The sequence below is a fragment of the Pongo pygmaeus genome, chromosome 3 (genome assembly GCF_028885625.2).
Source record: "Pongo pygmaeus isolate AG05252 chromosome 3, NHGRI_mPonPyg2-v2.0_pri, whole genome shotgun sequence".
Taxonomy (NCBI): domain Eukaryota; kingdom Metazoa; phylum Chordata; class Mammalia; order Primates; family Hominidae; genus Pongo; species Pongo pygmaeus.
The window spans coordinates 38,746,423-38,768,514 of NC_072376.2; the positions used below are offsets into that span (position 1 = coordinate 38,746,423).

A 22,092-nucleotide genomic window follows, 5' to 3' on the forward strand; every position below is an offset into this window, starting at 1 on the left:
ACCTCTCTTTATTGCATGAGAGAAATGCCTATAAAAGTACTTTGTAAAGTGTAAGAAAAGTTAGCAATTATTTCCTAGATCCTGACAATAATTGTCATACTCTTACAATGTCAAAAATCCCAAATAAGTGTGACACACACACACAAATAACTTTGAGGCTAAGCCAATAAACAAAGCAGATAATTGAAGTACATAGCATGTTAAATAATTTTTTTTAAGGCCAGGTAAGGTAGCTCATGCCTGTAATCCCAGTACTTTAGGAGGCCAGTGCGAAAGGATCACTTGAGGCCAGGAGTTCAAGACCAGCCTGGTCAACATGGTGAAATCCCATTTCTACTAAAAATACGAAAATTAGCCAGGCACGGTGGCGCATGCCTATAATCCACCTGCTCTGAAGACTGGAGCACGAGAATCACTTGAACCTGGGAGGCAGAACTTGCAGTGTGGCGAGATTGCACCACTGCACTCCAGCCTGGGCAACAGAACGAGACTGTCTCAAAAAAAAAAAAAAAAAAAAAAAAAAAAAAAAAAAAAAATTAAACAATTTAAAAAAATTTAAAAAAAAAAAGATTAAAGACTTCTCTGGCTTTACATCCTCTTTTGTAAATCTCCTAGTTACAAATCCATCCTAATTAAGTCTAAGTTTAAAAGATACTGCTTACAGAATGGGTGTCTCAGCTATGAAACTGAGACATCTGTATCAGATGCTAAAAAGGAGAAGAACAATAAAGAAAACCACAGTCTTTCCTATAATTACAGAGAATCAAGTCTGAGGCTGACAACTACTTTATTGCTTCTGGAGCAAATGAGTTTCATATCAGTTTCACTTTTGAAATTACAGTGATTCTTCACTCAAACAATCATGACTGTTCTAAGTGAGCTCATAGATGGAAACATTTTAAAAATAAAAAGTAGTGATTGTTTAAACACATACAAAGACAGAGTGATAGTGCCATGTGTGCCATGGAAATAACCAAACTGTAAATTAATAATCTGGTTAAAGCAAGTGGTGGTTTTCAACCTGTTTTCAAACCAAAAATGCTTAAAACTGAGAAGAGAAAGAAAACAAAATGTAATTCAGGAAACAGAGCCACTGTTAACACTGAGCTGTCTGGTTTTTGTCTGTACAAAAATCTGCACTGCCACTCCTTAGCACTGTTACACCATTTCCTCCCTACGTAATTATTTCCACTCACATCCTCCTTTCTTTCCTTTTGCATTACTTTACCCTACTCCCCTAAACTCCCCCATACTCTGATGGCAACGTAAGAGTTAAAGAAATTGCAGCATCGTAACCTAACTCAGTATACACTAAAAATCAAAGCTTTTAGAAAATAATTTTCATCAGAATGGAAGCCATTCTACTCATACTTTTTTAGAACTATCTCCAATGTGAGCAGCCATCTGGAGTATAAACATCTAAGAGGCAAAGGTCAGCAATTTGTCCTTAATTTATAGCACGTGACTTCACCTGACTCTTCCAATTAACATTTGCTGTCCAGTGTTCTAGACCTTCAAAGACTTCATGAAATGCAGAAAAACAAGTCTAACTCCCAAATAATGAATCTAAACACTTCTCTTGCCTGCACAGAATAATTCTTGTTGAGCATATGAGTGGAGAAAGGAACAAATATTTACATTGATTTTTCAATCTTGGCAAGTGGAAGACCCTCAAAGCAGAACATCAAGGCCAAAAACCATCCCTAAAGAAAGGTAGATTTTACTACACAAAAAGTGCCATAAACAAAGTTAAAATGCAAGCAACAGAGCTGGGGACTGTGGTGCACACCTACAGTCCCAGTACCAGAGAGGCTGAGACAAGAGGATTGCTTGAACCCAGGAGTTCAAGTTCAGCCTGGACAACATAGTGAAACTATCTCAAAAAAAAAAAAAAAAAAGCAACTAACTTAAAAATATCTACAACAGGCTGGACACAGTGGCTCACGCCTGTAATCCCGGCACTTTGGAGGCCGAGGCTCAAACTGCTTGAGACCAGCAGTTTGAGACCAGCCTGGCCAATACAGCAAAACCCCATCTCTATTAAAAATACAAAAATTGGCCATGTGTGGTGGCGCACGCCTGTAATCCTAGCTACTCAGGGGGCTGAGGCACAAGAATCACTTGAACCTGGGAGGCAGATGTTGCAGTGAGCCAAGAATGCCCCTTTGCACTCCAGTCTGGGTGACAGAGTGACACTCATCTCAAAAAAAAAAAAAAAAAAAAATATATATATATATATATATATATATCTCTCTACAACAGGCCAGGTGTGGTGGCTCACACCTGTCATCCCAACACTTTGAGAGGCCAAGGCGGGAGGATCATTTGAGCCCAAGAGTTTAATACCAGCCAGGGCAACACAGGGAGACCCCCATCTCTACAAATTAAAAAAAAAAAAAAAAAATCAGCCTAGTGTAGTGACACATGCCTGCATGCCTGTAGTCCCAGCCACTCAGGAGGCTGGGGTGGCACTTGTGCGCCAAGAGTTTGAGGCTGCAGTGAGCCATGACCATCACACCACTGTACTCCAGCCTGGGCAACAGAGCAATACCCTAACTTAAAACACAAACACACACACACACACACACAACATGTAAAAGGGTTCCTACAAATCAATAAAAGATAACCTAACCAACAGAAAAAATAAATAAAAGCTCCGAATAGGCAAAGTATAAAAGAAATGCAAATAGCCAACACACATAAAAAATGCTAGATGTCACAAATAAGCAAAAACGTTAAAACTTGATCATTTTCCCCTAAGTTTTAAAAGACTGATAATGCCCATATCTGTCAAGGATGTGGGGAAACAGATGCTCATGCACTATACTGCTGATAAAAGTAAAAACTGGTATAACCTTGGCCGGGCGCAATGGCTAACCCCTGTAATCCCAGCACTTTGGGAGGCCGAGGTGAGTGGATCACGAGGTCAAGAGATCGAGACCATCCTGGCCGACATGGTGAAACCCCATCTCTACTAAAAATACAAAAATTAGCTGGGCATGGTGGCACACACCTGTAGTCCCAGCTACTTGGGAAGCTGAGGCAGGAAAATCGCTTGAACCCGGGAGGTGGAGGTTGCAGTGAGCCGAGATCATGCCACTGCACTCCAGCCTGGTGACAGAGCGAGACTTCACCTCAAAAAAAAAAAAAAAAAAAAAAAAACAAAAAAAAAACTGGTATAACCTTTATGGAAGGCAATCTAGCCACACTTACCAAAATTTTAAAGGTACATACCCTTTGCCCAGTAATTTCATTTCTAAAAGAAATGGTAGGCAGGGCATGATGGCTCACGCCTGTAATCCCAGCACTTTGGGAGGCCGAGGCGGGTGGATCACGAGGTCAGGAGTTCCAGACCGGCCTGACCAACATGGCAAAACCCCATCTCTACTAAAAATACAAAAATTAGCCGGGCTTGGTGGTACGTGCCTGTAATCCCAGCTACTCAGGAGGCTGAGGCAAGAGAACAGCTTGAGCCCAGGAGGTGGAGGTTGCTGTGGGCAAAGATCACACCACTGCACACCAGCCTGGGGAAAAAGTGCAAAACTCCGTCTTAAAAACAAAAAAATTCATTGAACACATGAATGGTTATTTCTCAGGCCACTGACCTTCACAACTGCACTCAGAAAGAGAGGTTCTTGATTATGTAAACCAAAATTAATGGTAGATTTGTTTTTAAAGATTATGTATTAAAAGAATCTTTAATTGGGATTAACTTTGTGCTATGACTTTACCTAAGAAATTTTAAGAAGGTATTAAATTAATGCTGATTATATATTATTTCTGAGCTAAGTTAATAAAACTGAGTTTCTATAATTGATTTTCTATTACTCTCATATTACAACATTGTGGCTACAAAAAACAAAAATATACTTTCACTTTTAGTAGGACATTTCCTCTTCTTTAAAATTTATTTTAAGTCAAACAAATAACTTTTTAAAGAAATCAGAAATATCTCTAGATTTATAATTGATGTTACTAATTTAACAGTCTAGCATGTGTCTCAAAAACTTCTCTGAGGAAAACACTGGTGAGTGAAATATAAGTGTGGTCTGAAAAACCTTTCAACAGTAACAAGTTCTAGCTAGGAAGAATTTTAAGAGCCCGCATCAACTTTTTTCATTCAATCATTCATTTATCCATTCAAGAAATATTTACTCGGAGCCTTTTATGGACCAAGAACTATTCTTGATGCTTGGGATAAACAAAAGAGGCTAGGTCTCTGTTCTTGTGAAGCTTTCATTCTACTTTCTGTTCCTAATCTTTCTTTAATCCGTCTTTAGAAAACAAAGCAAAGCATAGAAAAGAAAGAACAGATGAAATAAGGCACACTGAGGGAACAGAAATAGAGAATAGAAACTACTTCCCCTACTCACCCCAGTATCTGTTAAGTCTACCTGAGAGGCCACTCCCATGACAGCAAAAAGACCCATTTCTACTGCTGTTGTGGTAAGAGGGAAGTATAAGATTCTGAAGTCATAATATTTACTATCATTGAGCTTTAGACTATGCATTCAATGAAATACTCTATCACAGAAGTTTCCAGGTACCTGATCCAAAAATACAAACCAACACAGGCATATTAAAATAGCAAATGGAAATAATTACCTAATTTAAGTTTAAAAAGCATCTTTTCATACCTGCATAACTGGGATAACTAAAGCATTTGAGACTGTTTATGCCTGATCTAATGGTTTATTTCAGAATTTTGACATTTTCACCAGGGCTAATGTACTCCGATTATGATTTTTATTCATCCAAGAGCTAACTTTTTTTTTTTCCTTGAGACAGAGTCTTGCACTGTCGCCCAGGCTGGAGTGCAGTGGGGCGATTTCAGCTCACTGCAACCTCCAACTCCCAGGTTCACGCAGTTGTCCTGCCTCAGCCTCCCAAGTAGCTGGGATTACAGGTGCCCACCACCATACCCATCTAATTTTTCTGTATTTTTAGTAGGGACAGGGTTTCACTATGTTGGCCAGGCTGGTCTCAAACTCCTGACCTCATGATCCACCTCCCAAAGTGCCAGGATTACAGGCGTGAGCCACAGCGCCCGGCCCAGAAGCTAGCTTTTTACAACTGACTTCTGAGCCAAAAAAATCAAATTTAAACTACTTAAATGAACACAGAAATAAAGTCCAACTGGGCCAAGCGCAGTGGCTCACACCTGTAATCCCAGCACTTTGGGAGGCCTCGGATCACCTGAGGTTGGGAGTTCAAGACCAGCCTGACCAACATGGAGAAACCCTGTCTCTACTAAAAATACAAAATTAGCCAGGCATGGTGGTGCACAACTGTAATCCCAGCTACTCGGGAGGCTGAGACAGGAGAATCACTTGAACCTGGGAGGCAGAGGTTGCGGTGAGCTGAGATCGCACCATTGCACTCCAGCCTGGGCAAGAGCGAAATTCTGTTTCAAAAAAAAAGAAATTAAGTCCAAACTGAAAATAGACCTACAACATAATAAAATAACTGTATTTCTCTAGGCAATATTATTCGTCACTAAGTGTTTTAATAGCTTAAATATAAAGTCATGCAACAGTGCGAGAGATGTTTTTATACCAGGAAGTTTTACCTTCTAGTTTATTTGTATTTTTAGTGGAAATGTAAAGTTCACTTGTAATTATTCATTCCTCTAATATTTGTGGAAAACGCACCGTGAGCCACGCGCTACACAACAGTTCCCTCTCCTCGTGACCCCTGCCCTTACACAGCTTATATGCTAGTGAAGGAAGCTGTCAATACCTGCAACAAGTTGCTCATTTATTAAAATAAGCCAAAATGTGTGCCAAGGAAACAAAGCAGGTGCTCTCCCGCTAATCAAGCCAATTGCTTTTATGCTTTTGTGGATGAAAGCTACGTATATTTTCCATGGAAATATGAAAAAACAAACATATGCACAAAACTTTGTATCCAGTGTTAGGGGTTTTCCCCTAAAGCCTATTGGGAACCCCAAGTCAAAACTCCGGAACCACACACTCACACTGTGCGAACTAACTCACACCTACTTAACCCCAGTACCACTTATGTACATACTAATACTTCCTAAATCTTGTGTCTGTTTCTCCAGACCAGCTCTGAACTCCATATTTATGCAGCCAACATGCGGCCAAATCCATCTCTGTGCAAATCTCCTAAAGGTGCCTCCAACTAATAATGTCCTCAACTAAATTTATCTTCAGCTGGGACCTGTTTCTCTCCCTTTATTCCCCATCTCCATGCATAGCACCACCACTCACCCAAAACAGAAACATGGCCACTGCTTTTCCTCCTCACTCTGGCCCTCCACCTGATCATCCAACCTAAACTATCTCCCAAATACTGCTGTCTTCTCCCCTCTCTTCCCACTGCCACTGCCTTGATTCAGGACTTCGTTTGTTTACTTAACACACCTTTCTAGAGGTCTCACTCTGTGCCATGCAATGATTTGAGCACCTTTAAAATATTAAGTTATTCAGCCCATCAATCAACAAGTAGATAAAGAAACTGTGGGATATATACATATACAATGGAATACTACTCAATCATAAAAAGGAATGAATTAATGGCATTCGCAGCAACCCAGATGGGACTGGAAACTATTATTCTAAGTGAATAACTCAGGAATGGAAAACCAAACATCATATATTCGCACTCACCCATAAGTGGGAGCTAAGCTATGAGGATGCAAAGGCATAAGAATAATACAATACGCGGTGGCTCATGCCTATAATCCCAGCACTTTGGGAGGCCAAGGCGGGTGGATCACGAGGTCAGGAGATCGAGACCATCCTGGCTAACACGGTGAAACTCCATCTCTACTAAAAATACAAAAAATTAGCCAGGCGTGATGGCGGGCGCCTGTAGTCCCAGCTACTTGGGAGGCTGAGGCAGGAGAATGGCATGAACCCGAGAGGCGGAGCTTGCAGTGACCCAAGATCGCGCCACTGCACTCCAGCCTGGGCGACAGAGCGAGACTCTGTCTCAAAAAAAAAAAAAAAAAAGAATAATACAATGGACTCTGGGGAGTCAAGGAAATGGTGGGAAGGAAGTGAGGGATAAAAGACTACAAACTGGATTCATACCTACTACTCGGGTGATGGGTGCACCAAAATCTCACAAATCGCCACTAAAGAACTTATTCGTGTAACCAAATACCACCTGCTCCCCAAAAACCCATGGAAATAAAAAATTTAAAAATAATAATAAATAAATAAATAAAAATGAAGACAACACAAAAATATTTTCTTTTTTTGGCCGGGTGCAGTGGCTGACACCTTAATCCCAGCACTTTGGGAGGCCAAGGCGAGTGAATCGCTTGAGGTCAGGAGTTTGAGAACAGCCTGGCCAACGTGGTGAAACCCCATCACTACTAAAAATACAAAAATCGGCCAGGTGCAGTGGCTCACCCCTGTAATCCCAGCACTTCGAGAGGCCAAGGTGGGCAGATCACCAGAGGTCAGGAGTTTGAGAACAGCCTGGCCAATAAGGGGAAACCCCGTCTCTACTAAAAATACAAAAAAATTAACCAGACATGGTGGCATACGTCTGTAGTCCCAGCTATTTGGGAGGCTGAGGCAAGCGAATCACTTGAACCCGGGCGGCAGCGGTTGGCAGTGAGCCAAGGTCGCGCCACTGCACTCCAGCCTGGGTGACAGGGTGAGACTCCATCTCTATACAAAATAAAATAAAATAAAATAAAATACAAAAATCAGCCTGGCATGGTGGCGAGCACCTGCAGTCCCAGCTACTTGGGAGGCTGAGGCAGAAGAATTGCTTGAACCTGGGAAGCGGAGGTTGCAGTGAGCTGAGATTGTACCACTGCACTCCAGCCTGGGCAACAGAGCGAGACTCTGCCTCAAAAAAAAAGAAGAAGAGAAAGCAAATTATGTCACTGTGTTCATTTTATCTTTGAAGAGTACACAGTTTTATGCAAAATAAGTACCGCAGTACGCTGCAGAGTGGTTAACAAAATATTGTATTTTGGTTTTACTTCCCTATTTTGAAAGTAATAAAGAAATATAAGTATTTCTGGTTAATATTTTCAACAGCCCACCAAATCCATGAGCAGAAATGGATTATCATCAACATACTTCACAAAAATCTATTCAAGTACAAAAATCTTTTATCCTGAAAACCAATAAAATGCAAAATCATATATCTGAATAAAATATATAATGATTTAACTGGTGGGAACACAGAAAAAAAATCATGAAATAATTGTAAAGTATTTAAGCCAGGCGCAATGGCTCACGCCTGTAATCCCAGCACTTTAGGAGGCTGAGACAGGCAGATTACCTGAGGCCAGGAGCTCGAGATCAGCCTGGCCAACAGGACAAAACACCGCCTCTGCTAAAAACAGAAAAATTAGTCAGGTGTGGTGGCACATGCCTGTAATCCCAGCTACTTGGGAGGCTGTGGCACATGCCTGTAATCCCAGCTACTTGGGAGGCTGAGGCAGAAGCATCACTTGAACTTGGGAGGCGGAGGTTGCAGTGAGCTGAGATCATGCCACCACACTCCAGCCTGGGTAACAGCGAGACTCCGTTTCAATCAATCAATCAATCAATCAATAAATAAAATATTTAAAATTATACTAAGGCCTTATACCTTGGAAGCAAAAAGTAAGTGGTTGGAGGGCTTTCCCCCTAAAATCAGGAAAAAGTATGGCTGCTCTTGCCACTTGTACTCAATGTTGTCGAGTTTCTAGCAAAAGAATTAGGCAATAAAATGAAATAAAAGACATCTACATTGAACAAGAAGTAAACCCATGTGTTTACAGATGAAACAATCTTTCAGAAAAACATAAGAAATCCACTAAAAAACTTAGAATAATGAGTTCAGCAAGGATACAAGATCAATATACAAAAATCAATTGTATTTCTGTATACTTTTGCAATAAACAATCCAAAAATGAAATTAGGAAAGCAGTTCCAGCCAGGCGCGGTGGCTCACGCCTGTAATCCCAGCACTTCGGGAGGCCAAGGTGGGCTGAACACGATGTCAGGAGATCGAGACCATGGTGAAACCCCGTCTGTACTAAAAATACAAGAAAAAATTAGCCGGGCACAGTGGCGGGCGCCTGTAGTCCCAGCTACTCGGGAGGCTGAGGCCGGAGAATGGCGTGAACCCGGGAGGCAGAGCTTGCAGTGAGCCAAGATGGTGCCACTGCACCCCAGCATGGGCGACACAGCGAGACTCCGTCTCAAAAAAAAAAAAAAAAAAGAAACCAGTTCCATTTAAAAAATCACCAAAAAGAATAAAATACTTAGGAATATATTTAACAAATGAAGTGTAAAACTCATACTGTGAAAAACTACAAAATACTGTTTAAACAAACTGAAGACCTAAACAAATGAAGGCATCCCACATTCATGGATCGGAAGATGTAATATTGTTAAGATGGCAATATTCCCTAAATTGACCTACAGATTCAATAAATTCCCTAACAAAATTCCATGTGGCATCTTTGCTGATTCTAAAATTCATACAGAAATTCAAGGAAATGGAATAGCCAAAACAATCTTGAAAAAGAACAAAGGTGGAGGACATACTTCCTGACTTCAAAAATTATGACAAAGCCACAGTAACACAGTATGTTGCTGGCATTTAGATAGATATATAGATCAATGGAATAGAACTGGGAGTTTAGAAAACAACTCTCGCATTTACAGTCAACTGATTTTTGACAAGGGTGCCAAGATAATTCAATGGAGAAAGAAGAGTCTTTTCAAAAAATGGTTCTGGGACAACTAGATGTCCACATACAAAAGAATAAAATTGGACCTCTATACTTCACACCCTGTATAAAAATTAACTCAAAAATGGATAAAAGTCCTAAATGTAAGAGCTAAAACTACAAAGCTCTTAAGCATAAATCTTCATGACCTTGGATTAGGCAAGAGAAACTTAAATGATGAAAAAAAGACAGACATGCAAGGATGTGGAGGAAAAGTATTTCAAAGAAAGAAAACAGCAGTAACAAAAGCCAGGAGAGAAACAGAAGCAAACTAACACACTCAAAAGACAGAGAGAGAAAATCAGAGAGGTAGGTAGGGGCCTTAGAGGCCAAGTTCAGGTACATATGCATGGCAAAAGCATATTATTTGGCAAAAGCTATATTATAATAAAGTTGAGCACTGCTCCAGGGAGAGCATTCCACATAGTAAACCACGATGTCAAAGTTGCCTGCCTCTAGGAGTGGAGCAATGAAACAGTTCAGACCACAATTTATTTAAACTGACCTCACGGCTCTTCAAACAGCTGTTCCTTAAGTCTCATGTGTGTTTAGTTCAATCTTATGCATATTTTCCATAATTATACCAACCAATTAATTATATATGCTGACTTCTCAAAAATGGCATCTCTCGGGTTTTATTCACATTTTGTGCAAACAATTAAATCTCAGTGAAATTCAAACTGTCTACATGGCTTCTTTATTTCTTTTATTTTTAATTTTCTTTCTGTTCCTTTAGTAGATAATATAGTCACATGGTTCAAATTTCAAAAGGGTAAAAAGTCCCCCTCTTATCCTGCCTCTGAGACACATATTTCCCATCTCTGGAGGCAACAAATGTTATCAGTTGGTTCCTTCTGTATCTTTCCAGAGAGATTTTATATTTTGGCAATTGTTTCATATCAGAGTATAGAGTTTTCTCATTTATAAAGGTTGCACAGTATTCCATTGTGTGAATACACATACTTTATTTCTTTATTGATAACTTTTAATTGGAATTTTTGTTTTCAATGCAGCTCCCAGGGCAAGAGCTGTCTATGGATGGGCTTCAGAAGATAAGTGAATAGGCCAGGCACAGTGGTTCATGCCTGTAATCTCGGCACTTTAAGAGGCTGAGGCAGGTGGATCAACTTGAGGCCAGGAGTTCAAGACCAGCCTGGCCAACATGGTGAAACTTCATCTCTACTAAAAATAAAAAAAAAAAATAGCTGGACATGGTGGCACACACCTGTAATCCCAGCTACCAGGGAGGCTGAGGCACGAGAATCGCTTAAACCTGGGAGGCAGAGGTTGCAGTGAGCCAAGACTGCACACTGCACTCCAGCCTGGGCAACACAGCAAGACTCTCAAAAAAAAAAAAAAAAGAAGAAGAAGAAGATGATGATAATAGGCCAGGCACAGTGGCTCACGCCTGTAATCTCAATGCTTTGGGAGGCCAGGGTGGAAGGATCGCTTGTACTCCGGAATTAGAGGCGGCAGTGAGCTATCATCACACCACTGCACTCCAGCCTGGGCAACAGAGCAAGACCTTGTCTTTAAAAAAAAAAAAAAAAAAGAAGAAGAAGGAGATAGGTCAATCCCTTAAAATGGTGTGTATATGCCCATATGCATTTCTCTGGGCAGAAAATTTGCATACCATTCACTGTATTTATCAAAGGAAACTGTAACTGTAACAAAGATTGAGAACTACTGTCCTTCATACCCAATGACACAGTCTGAGGGAAAGAAAAAAAAAAAAGAACTACTGTCTTATAACTTTGCACAGGTGTTCAATAAACATTTGTTGAATCAATTTTAGTCTAGGGTTTTGCTAATTGTTGCACTAGAAACTGGAGGGCTAAATTAAATATCAACATAATACAAAATTCTTATCTACCTCATAGAATGTTTTCCCATTAACAACAAAACTGACCAATTTGACCTATTTCTTTTCTGAGAGGAGGTCTATTTTTTATCTGCACCATGAACAGGAGTACTAAAGAAAGAAAAGAACCAAAAGTAAAACCACCTGAATGATCAAAAGTTGACCACACAAGCTATGTTCACCATAAATGACAGAGGAATCTACCATGCCTCTTAAAATCTATGTAACTTTCCATAGAGTCCTTTCTGAGAAAATAGGTTATTGGTAGCTACGTAGTTGCCTAACATGCCAGGCACCAGAACCAGAACGGAAGCTTTACCTATACATCTTGCTTAATCCCCAAAACAATCACTATGGCAGCTATTATTTTCCTCTTTTACAGATAAGGAAACAGAGGCTTAAAGAGATTAAACTTAAGCTATTTACTTGCCCAAGACCACATAACTATTAAACTAGACTATACTAACATAGTAATATAACTATAAATTAATATATAAACCATTAAACTAAAATATTACCACGTTCTTCATCTCCAAGACTCCAAATCTCATCAAGCTTCCAAAATACCACAGTGCCTTGGCCTCCAAAATGTAATGATGATTATAGGGAAGTAGTATAACATGGTGGTCAGAAACACCAAGATTCTAATTCTAGTTCAACCACCTACTAGTTATATGATATACTGTTTAAATTCCAAAAAGGTGCTTGCACCATCTGTAAAACTGCATCAATGTGGGTTGAAATGAAAAAAAAAAAAAGCCATGGAAAACCAACAGTTCACATATTGACTTATTGACCTAAAGGAGATGCTTGGTACAATCATTACTGTTGCCCTTTTTTGAGAAGAAACACAAAGGCCTGCAACGTTTCCCAGTGTGGCATAAAATTTTCACCCCCCTAGAATGTTGTCACTGTGACAAATTGACCAATGATTGAAAAAAATTATATCGGATTGTTAAGTATCTTCTAGCTTAATGAACATTTTAAATTGTCCTTTAAAAATATTTCAAACACAGAGCCATATCCATTGCCATACCATCAGGAATGCAGCCTTGCTGGCTGCATAATCATTTCACTTTCAATTTGTTTGAATGTTTTATCCAGAATTATGCAGTGAGGCTTGGGTTTTTTTCAGATTTTAAACATCAGGTGGTAAGAGGATGACAGCTGTCAAATGTCTTTCATCTGTTTCTATTCGCTGTACTTCTTTTTCCTAGTAAGCCATGTTATCCTTTTGACTCCTATGAACTCTCTAAACAAAAAATATCCTCTCCATGCCCTCGGTCTCAACACCGCTCAGGTGATCGTTAATGACGAGCGGAGATGAGACGAGCTGAGCTGTTAATGATAAAAGTTTAAGGCCCTACACAACATATTCCCTAAGAAAGAAAAGTTCGTTACATTCTTCTCCCTCGTGACCCAAAGCTTGAAATCCACGCTTTAGGCAGTACTCAAACTGAGGTTCGGGCAACGCCGAACAAGAAAATAACTTTACCAATGCGTCCCAAAACCACCATCCTTCCTCTCTTCCTTTCTCCCTTCCCCCAAGAGTGGGGGGCGGGGGGGAAATGCAAGTACACGTAGCAACAAAATCCCTGCGCGCTGGCTGCCGCCCAGAGCCGGAGCCCGCGATGCAAGGAAAGTTTTGCGTCCAGTTCCCGGTGTGCGGCCCCTTCTCTGCCTTTGCTAGCCTCCGGAACCACCCACCGCCATCCTCCCCCACCCTGCATACCAGGAGTGGCCGGTTCACACCAGGCCTGCAAAGCACCCCCAGACCCCGAGCCGCACTGCCTCCCCCAGCGGCTCACCATCGCAGCCCCAGGATGAAGGCGCTGGCTGGCTGGCGGGCGGGCCGGTTGAGGAATCCGTTATCGGGGCTCAGGATCCATTCGCGCCAACAACTTCTCCCGCGAAGTGCAAGAAGGCGAAGACACTGGCGCGCGGTGATGACGTCAAGAGGCGCGAGCTTTGCTTCCGTCCCGCCCAGAGGCGGGAGGTGAGACGCCTGCCCAGGTGCCGCCCGGAGGGCAGGCGGGCCGCTGACATCGAGAGGAACCACGGTGCAGTGGTGTGAGCTCGGTTTTTGGCGGGGGCGCTAAAGTAGGGGGATCCGAGATTGGTTTCCTTGGCAGACAGGGTACCTAAGTACCTTCCCGTTACACGTCTGGACAATGCACTTCCCTACAGTAACTTTGAAAAGTTTTTACTACCAACTTTTGTAAGATAAATGTTTTAGCTGTGCGTTTTACATATTACGTATAAACGTCTATTCTGTAATAAGGTTTCATCAAGAGGCCGGACGCGGTGGCTCACCCCTGTAATCCCAGCACTTTGGGAGGCCGAGGCGGGTGGGTCACCTGAGGTCAGGAGTTCGAGACCACCTGACCAATGTGGTGAAACCCCGTCTCTACTAAAAATACAAAAATTAGCCAGGGGGTGGTGACGTGTGCCTGTAGTCCCAGCTACTCGGGAGACTGAGACAGGAGAATTGCTTGAACCCAGGAGGCAGAGTTGCAGTGAGCTGAGATGGAGCTACTGCCCTTTAGCCTGGGCGACAGAGCGAAACTCCGCCTCAAAAAAAAACAAAAGATACCGAAAGCTTTGGAGTAAACCAGTTTTATATGAGTAGATTAGCAATTGAATCGTGGAATACAATGAAACATTTGCGTACGATTTCAAGAGAAAAATTAGACCATAAAGAGTTCAATGGAGAAAGCAGTATCTCCAGCTTTGGCTCTAGCTACACTTTTGAAATTCTCACCCATCCACCCCCTGTTGGGTCTTGCACTTTATGACACCAACATTTCTAGGGCGAAAGATAGAAGAGCCTGAATACAACAGAGGCTGAGCATTGACAGCTTGTATTTATTAAACGCCTATTGTTGTATGTGCAGCTCTGGACTAGCCTAGCTCATTTTACCCCCATGATGACACTGACTACTCTTATCCCCAATTTACAAACAGACTGCTACTTATTAACAGGGCCTCACTGCACTGGTCCCTCTGAAGCCAGGATGCTAGGTCTCCAGCCCCACCACGTGCTATTTATGTGACCAAGGACAAGTTACTGTGCCTCGGTTTTGTCTTAGCAGACACATCACACAAATTTTTGCCCATAATTTTAGAGGACCTACACCAATTTATAAAGTTCATTGTGTTATAAATCAATAAATGAGTAAATAAGACAAGAAAAAGTTGTATATGTCTTTTATATTACATTCCTCTTAACTTTTGCTTTTTTTTTTTTTTTGGCATTTGAAGCCTTCCTTGAGTTTAAATGAGACTTAAGTCAGGAGCCTGTAACTTCTTTGTGAGATTGTTTTCTTTAGGAATATTTATTTACATGAAAATACTCTATCTCAGAAATATACCAGATTTAAAATGACTGCATATGCTTTGAAACTCCTCCCTTAAACCTGGACTGGCCTATGACTGATTTGACCAAAGAATACAATGGAAGTGATACTATGCCAATTCCAGACCTAAGCTTTAAGAAGACTGGCAGCTTCGGTCTTGCTCTCTTGGAGCACCATGTAAAGCCAGGTGCTTACAGGTGCTTACAGGTGCAGGGAGGTGGTCATCTGAGACCAGCCTTATAGCCATCTCCACCAGGCACCATGCATGTAAATGAAGCCATCTCAGATCCCATCCAGCAACTGATGGAATTTCACTAGCTTTGTTGACCCCATTCAACACCTGGGAGAGCAGAAAAATCACCCAGTCAAGGCCTGTCCAAATTTCCTGACCCACAGGAGCGTGAACATAATTAAATGATTGCTCTGTTAAGGTAATAAGTATTGGAGTGGTTTCTTGTAAAGGAATAGATATCCAGAATGGAAATATTTTTGAAGACCCAAAATAGGACTGAGCATGGTGGCACATGCCTATAATCCCAGCACTTGGAGAGGCCTTGTCTCAGAAAAAAAAAAAAAGTGAAACCAATCAGAAAAGATTTCCCTGCTGATCCATGCCTTTTTGTTAGCAGAATAATGGAATGGAAAGAAATTCACTCCTTGAAAACAGTACAGATATAAGCTTTTGCCTGTCACAGCAAGTTTACATTTATGGATGCCTGCTGCATTAGCACATGTCAGCACTGTTATTCCATCCTTCCCATCCTTAATTCCTTTATGGGCTAGCTCATCAGCCATAGTTAGTATCTATCTGGGGCAAATAACACCAAAACAGTCATGTTTCAGCAATCTTATAGACTTGGTCTGGTGTCAGATTTTCATGAGTGAAAATATTGGCAAATTCATCAACACATTACTCCACTGCTTTGTGATCAGCAGATGCTTTATTGCCACAGATTTCTTAAAAATGTAACACCCTGTCTTTTCTTAAATTTATGCAACCAGCCAGTTGAATATGCACAATTCCCTTCAATTTTTAGTTCATTGCAATAGATCTTTGTTTCATGATCAGCATACCATCACGTGCACTATGATGCTTATGAATTTATGCTTTCAATACATGATTGAGATTTTCTTTTTTAGCTTTACATAGTTTTGGGGGGGTTGTTTTGTTTTTTGTTTTTGAGACGGAGTCTTGCTCTGTTGCCCAGGCTGGAGTGCAGTGGCGCCATCTTGGCTCACTGCAACCTCCGCCTCCAAGGTTCAAGCGATTCTTCTGCCTCAGCCTCCTGAGTCGCTGAGATTACAGGCGTGCACCACCACACTTGGCTATTTTTTCTATTCTTAGTAGAGACGGGGTTTCACCATCTTGGCGAGGCTGGTCTTGAACTCCTGACCTCGTGATCTACCCATCTCAGCCTCCCAAAGTGCTGGGAGGGTTTTTTTGGTTTTGTTATTTTACTTTTCATTAACTTCTGTTCATCACTTTCAGCATAAACCTTCAACAGTTTTTCCTTCTGTTTCTTCAAATCATATATGATATGGTCATTCCAATCCCATACTATTTTGTAAGATTTTCACACTTATACTGCTGTCCAACTTCTCTAAGCTTGACTTTCTGTGCCACAGATAAACATAAATGCTTCTTCTTTTTCTTATCACTGTTACCCAAAGGGGTATCTGCAGGCCTTTTCGACATTTTCAGCAATATCTTTATACCACAAAGCAGAGAATAATCAAAAAACCGCAGAAGGCCAGGCACAGTGGCTCATGCCTGTAATCCCAACACTGGGAGGACAAGGAAGGAGTATTGCTTGAGACCAGGAGTTCGAAGCCAGGCGTTCAAGCCCAGCCTGGGCGACAGAGCAAGACCCTGTCCCAAAAACAAAACAAAACAAAAACCACTGTAAACAATCTGAATGTTAACTATAAAGAAAATGGATAAATTGAAATATATTCATACAACAATAAAAATCAATGAAATACAGATCATACATCATACAACACTACAGATCAGTCTTACATACTTTTTTTTTTTTTTTTTGAGATGGAGGCTTGCTCTGTCACCCAGGCTGGGATGCAGTGGCGCAATCTCAGCTCACTGCAACCTCTGCCTGCCAGGTTCAAGCAATTCTCCTGCTTCAGCCTTCCAAGTAGCTGGGATTACAGGCATCCACCACCACGCCTGGCTAATTTTTGTATTTTTAGTAAAGACAGGGTTTCATCATGTTGGTCAAGCTGGTCTCTAACTCCTGACCTCAAATGATCAACCCACCTCGGCCTCCCAAAGTGGTGGGATTACAGGTGTGAGCCACTGCACCTGGCCCAGTCTTATATACTGATATGGTTTGGCTCTGTGTCCCCACCCAAAACTCATCTTCTAGCTCCCATAATTCCCATCTGTTGTGGGAGGGACCCAGTGGGATAGGAGATAATTGAATCATGAGGGCACATCTTTCCTATGCTGTTCTCATGATAGTGAGTGGTTCTCATGATAGTGAGTGGTTCTCATGAGATCTGATGGTTTTAAAAACGAGAGTTTCTCTGCACAAGCTCTGTCTTTGCCTGCTGCCATCCATGTAAGATGTGACTTGCTCCTCCTTGCCTTACGCTATGATTGTGAAGCCTCCCCAGCCATGTGGAACTGTAAGTCCAATAAATGTCTTTATTTTGTAAATTGCCCAGTCTTGGGTATGTCTTTATCAGCAGCGTGAAAATGGACTAATACAGTAAATTAATACCAGCAGAATGGGGCATTGCTAAAAAGATACCCGAAAATGTGGAAGCAACTTGGGAACTGGGTAACAGGCAGAGGTTGGAACAGTTTGGAGGGCTCAGAAGAAGACAGGAAAATGTAGGAAAATTTGGAACTTCCTAGAGACTTTTTGAATGGCTTTGACAAAAATGCTGATAGTGATATGAACAATAAGGTCCAGGCTGAGGTGGTCTCAGATGGAGATGAGGAACTTGTTGGGAACTGGAGCAAAGATGACTCTTGTTATGTTTTAGCAAAGAGACCTGCAGCACTTTGCCCCTGCCCTAGAGATCTGTGGAACTTTGAACTTGAGAGAGATGATTTAGGGTATATGGTGGAAGAAATTTCTAAGGAGCATTCAAGAGTTGACTTCGGTGCTGTTAAAGGCATTCAGTTTCAAAAGGGAAGCAGAGCGTAAAAGTTTGGAAAATTTGCAGCCTGAAAATACATTAGAAAGCAAAATCTCATTTTTGAGGAGAAATTCAAGCCAGCTGCAGGAATGTGCATAAGCAACAAGGAGTCGAATGTTAATCACTAAGACAATGGAGAAAATGTCTCCAGGGAATTTCAGAGACCTTTGCAGCAGCCCCTCCCATCACAGGCCCAGGGAGGAAAAAGTGGTTTCGTGAGCCAGGCCCAGGGTCCCCGGGCTGAGTGCAGCCTAGAGACTTGATGCCCTGTGTCCCAGCCACTCCAGCCGTGGCCGAAAGGGGCCAACGTAGAGCTTGGGCTGTGGCTTCAGAGGGTGCAAGCCTCAAGTCTTGGCAGCTTCCACGTAGTGTTGAGGCTGCAAGTGCACAGAAGTCAAGAATTGAGGTTTGGGAACCTCTGCCTAGATTTCTGAAGATGTATGGAAATGCCTGGATGCCCAGGCAGAAGTTTGCTGTAGGGGCAGAGCCCTCATGGAGAACCTCTGCTAGGGCAGTGCTGAAGGGAAATGTGGGATCAGAGCCCCCACACAGAGTCCCCACTGGGGCGCTGCCTAGTGGAGCTGTGAGAAGAGGGCCACCATCCTCTAGACCCCAGAATCGTAGATCCACTGACAGCTTGCACCATGCACCTGGAAAAGCTGCAGACACTCATTGTCAGCCCATGAAAGCAACTGGAAGGGAAGCTGTACCCTGCAAAGCCACAGGGGTGGAGCTGCCCAAGACCATGGGAACCCACCTCTTGCATCAGCATACCTGGATGTAAGACATGGAGTCAAAGGAGATCATTTTGGAGCTTTAAGATTTGACTGCCCTGCTGGATTTCAGACTTGCACGGGGCATGTAGCCCCTTTGTTTTGGCCAATTTCTCCAATTTGGAATGACTGTATTTACCCAATGCCTGTGCCCCCATTGTATCTAGGAAGTCACTAACTTGCTCTTGATTTTACAGGCTCATAGGCAGAAGGGACTTGCCTTGTCTTGGATGAGACTTTAGACTGTGGACTTTTGAGTTAATGCTGAAATGAGTTAAGACTTTGGGGGACTGTTGGAAAGGCATGATTGGTTTTGAAATGTGAAGATATGAGATTTGGAGGGACCAGGGATGGAATGATATGGTTTGGCTCTGTGTTCCCACCCAAATCTCATCTTGTAGCTCCCATAATTCTCACATGTTGTGGGAGGGACCCAGTGGGAGATGATTGAATCATGGGGCAGGTCTTTCCCATGCTGTTCTCATAATAGTGAATGGGTCTCACAACATCTGATGGTTTTAAAAATGGGAGTTTCTCTGCACATACTCTCTCTCTTTGCCTGCTGCCATCCATGTAAGTTGTGACTTACTCCTCCTTGCCTTCCACCATGATTGTGAGGCCTCCCCAGCCATGTGGAACTGTAAGTCCAATAAATTTCTTTCTTTTGTAAATTGCCCAGTCTTGGGTATGTCTTTATGAGCAGCGTGAAAATGGGCTAATACATATACCATTGAGCAAAAGAAGCATCTATTCCACATGCAATATATTTTGCTGGCTGTTCAGGCTGAATGGAAAGATCAGTAAAAGCTTTCCCTACCTCAGTGAATTTTATGAATGAAATGAGGATAAAATATTTACACAGCACACACACAAAAAATAACATCTGTATCTCTATGAAGTAGGTAACAATGGCATAGGTTGCATTTAGCAAATAGAGAAATAATTTTAGTATGTCATAAAGTTATCAGTAGTTGCCAATAATAAAAAATTTCTTTTAGTTTAAGTCTATTACTTATTCAATTATTTCTAACTACCTATTCACCTATAATTTTCAGAACTTTTGACTCCAGTGGAATTTTATTTTATTTTTTGCTTTATTTTATTTTATTTTTGTAGAGACAGGATCTTGCTTTGTTGCCCAGGCTGGGCTCAAACTCCTGGCCTCAAGCAATCCTCCCACCTTGGCCTCCCAAAGTGCGGAGATTACAGGCAGGAGCCACTGTGCCCAGCCTCCAGTGGAAATATGAATAGCAGTATTTCAATGCTACACAATCTATAATGCAGGGCGTGTGAATGAGGAAACTATGACAACTTCTAAATAGGAGATATCCTATTATACATATATATTTTATGTATATATATTTCTTAAAGCAATCTCTAAGAAAAATATTTCTTTAATGTGTAGAGATTTGCTGACAACTGAACTACTCTTTGTCTTCATTTTATGCAATTTTAGTAATCATTCTTGGTACTTAAAGTCAATCAGTGAGAGAAGGGAAAAGAGGTGAAATTCAACTATAGTAGTGAGTTTCAATTTATAGTTTTGCTAATCACACTTTTTTTTTTTTTTTTGAGACGGAGTCTCGCTCTGTTGCCCTGTCTCTGTTGTAGAGCCAGGGTTTCACCATGTTGGCCAGGCTGTTCTCAAACTCCTTATCTCAACTGATCCACGCGCCTCGGCCTCCCAAACTGTTGGGATTACAGGTGTGAGCCACCACGCCTGGCATACACTCTTAAACTAAAACATTATCTTACAAATGTCTAGAGAATCGACTGGGTGCGGTAGCTCACACCTGTAATCCCAGCACTTTGGGAGGCCAAGGCGGGTGGATCACCTGAGGTCGGGAGTTCAAGACCAGCCTGACCAACATGGAGAAACCCCATCTTCACTAAAAACACAAAATTAGCTGGGTGTGGTGGCGCATGCCTGTAATCCCAGCTACTCAGGAGGCTGAGGCAGGAGAATTGCTTGAACCCGGGAGGCGGAGGTTGCAGTGAGCCAAGATTGCTCCACTGCACTCCAACCTGGACAACAAGAGCGAAACTCTGTCTCAAAAAAAAATGTCTAGAGAATCTCAGGTATTAGTGATAAACTGTATTTACTTTATCAAGTGCTTACCACCATCCAGAACTAATGATAATATTTATATGAAGCACCACCATCCAGAGCTAATGATAATATTTATATGAAGCCATCAAAGCAGGTGTAATATTTTAAAATGTAGAGTCCAAAGCACTTACCTTATTTGTACTAAAACAAAGTTAGCTCTCTTCATAGCAACTAGCAATTTAAATGGATATGTTAAACGTATTGTTTATATTCTCTTGTGGTCATGAACCAGATTTTATCTGAGTAAGATTTTTGCTGTATATTTTATAGAAGATGTGAATGTATTGGGATTCCTTTTTTATGCCTTTCCTACTTTAATCTGTGTTTATTTGTAAAATTTTATTAATTAATTTATTTATTTGAGACAGCCTCTCTTTGTCACCCAGGCTGGAGTGCAATAGTGTGGTCTGGGCTCACCGCAACCTCCATCTCCCAGGTGCAAGCGGTTCAAGTGATTCTTGTGCCTCAGCCTCCCAAATAGCTGGGACTACAGATGCACACCACCACTCCCAGTGAACTTTTGTATGTTTTGAAGAGATGGGGTTTCACCATGTTGGCCAGGCTAGTCTGGAACTCCTGACCTCAAACAACCCGCCCACCTCCGCCCTCCAGAGTGCTGGGATTACATGCGTGAGCCACCACACCGGATGTATTTGTAAAATTTTAAAACGTCTAATATACACTACTCCGTATAAACTGATGATCATGTTTAATTCTATTTAAACCTCATGTCAAGAAAGACAACGTGAGATTTCCATGAAAGTTCAAAATGGTTTTTTTTTTTTTTGAGACGGAGCCTCGCTCTGTGGCCCAGGCTAGAGTGCAGTGGCGCTATCTCGGCTCACTGCAAGCTCCGCCTCCCGGGTTTACGCCGTTCTCCTGCCCCAGCCTCTCAAATAGCTGGAACTACTGGCGCCCGCCACCATGCCCGGCTAATTTTTTGTATTTTTAGTAGAGACGGGGCAAAATGTATTTTTATCACAAACATTGCTGAAATATGAATGAGAATTCCGGGCATACCTTCTCATAGCATTTCAGGTTTTCAAAGGTCCTAAGGGTCTGGAACATCCACGTATGTGATCATTCCTAATATAGCAGCAGTTCTCAAGTAACTGAGG

General features: G+C 41.7%; 1 protein-coding gene across 6 annotated transcripts in view; it reads right to left on the bottom strand.

Annotated features, from left to right (window-relative positions):
- The window catches only part of RFC1 (replication factor C subunit 1), a 77,311-nt gene extending 63,694 nt beyond the window's left edge, over positions 1 to 13,617 (bottom strand). For 3 of the 6 annotated variants that reach the window (XM_063664475.1, XM_054486777.2, XM_054486776.2), the window contains exon 1: positions 13,382 to 13,534. In XM_063664475.1, the coding sequence (XP_063520545.1) occupies positions 13,382 to 13,384 (3 nt within the window). In that variant the 5' untranslated portion in view covers positions 13,385 to 13,534. Of the gene's footprint in view, positions 1 to 13,381 lie in introns of all 6 variants that reach the window. The other 3 variants (XM_054486775.2, XM_054486774.2, XM_063664476.1) reach the window with 2 other exon arrangements.
- Between the last annotated feature and the right edge of the window lie 8,475 nt (positions 13,618 to 22,092).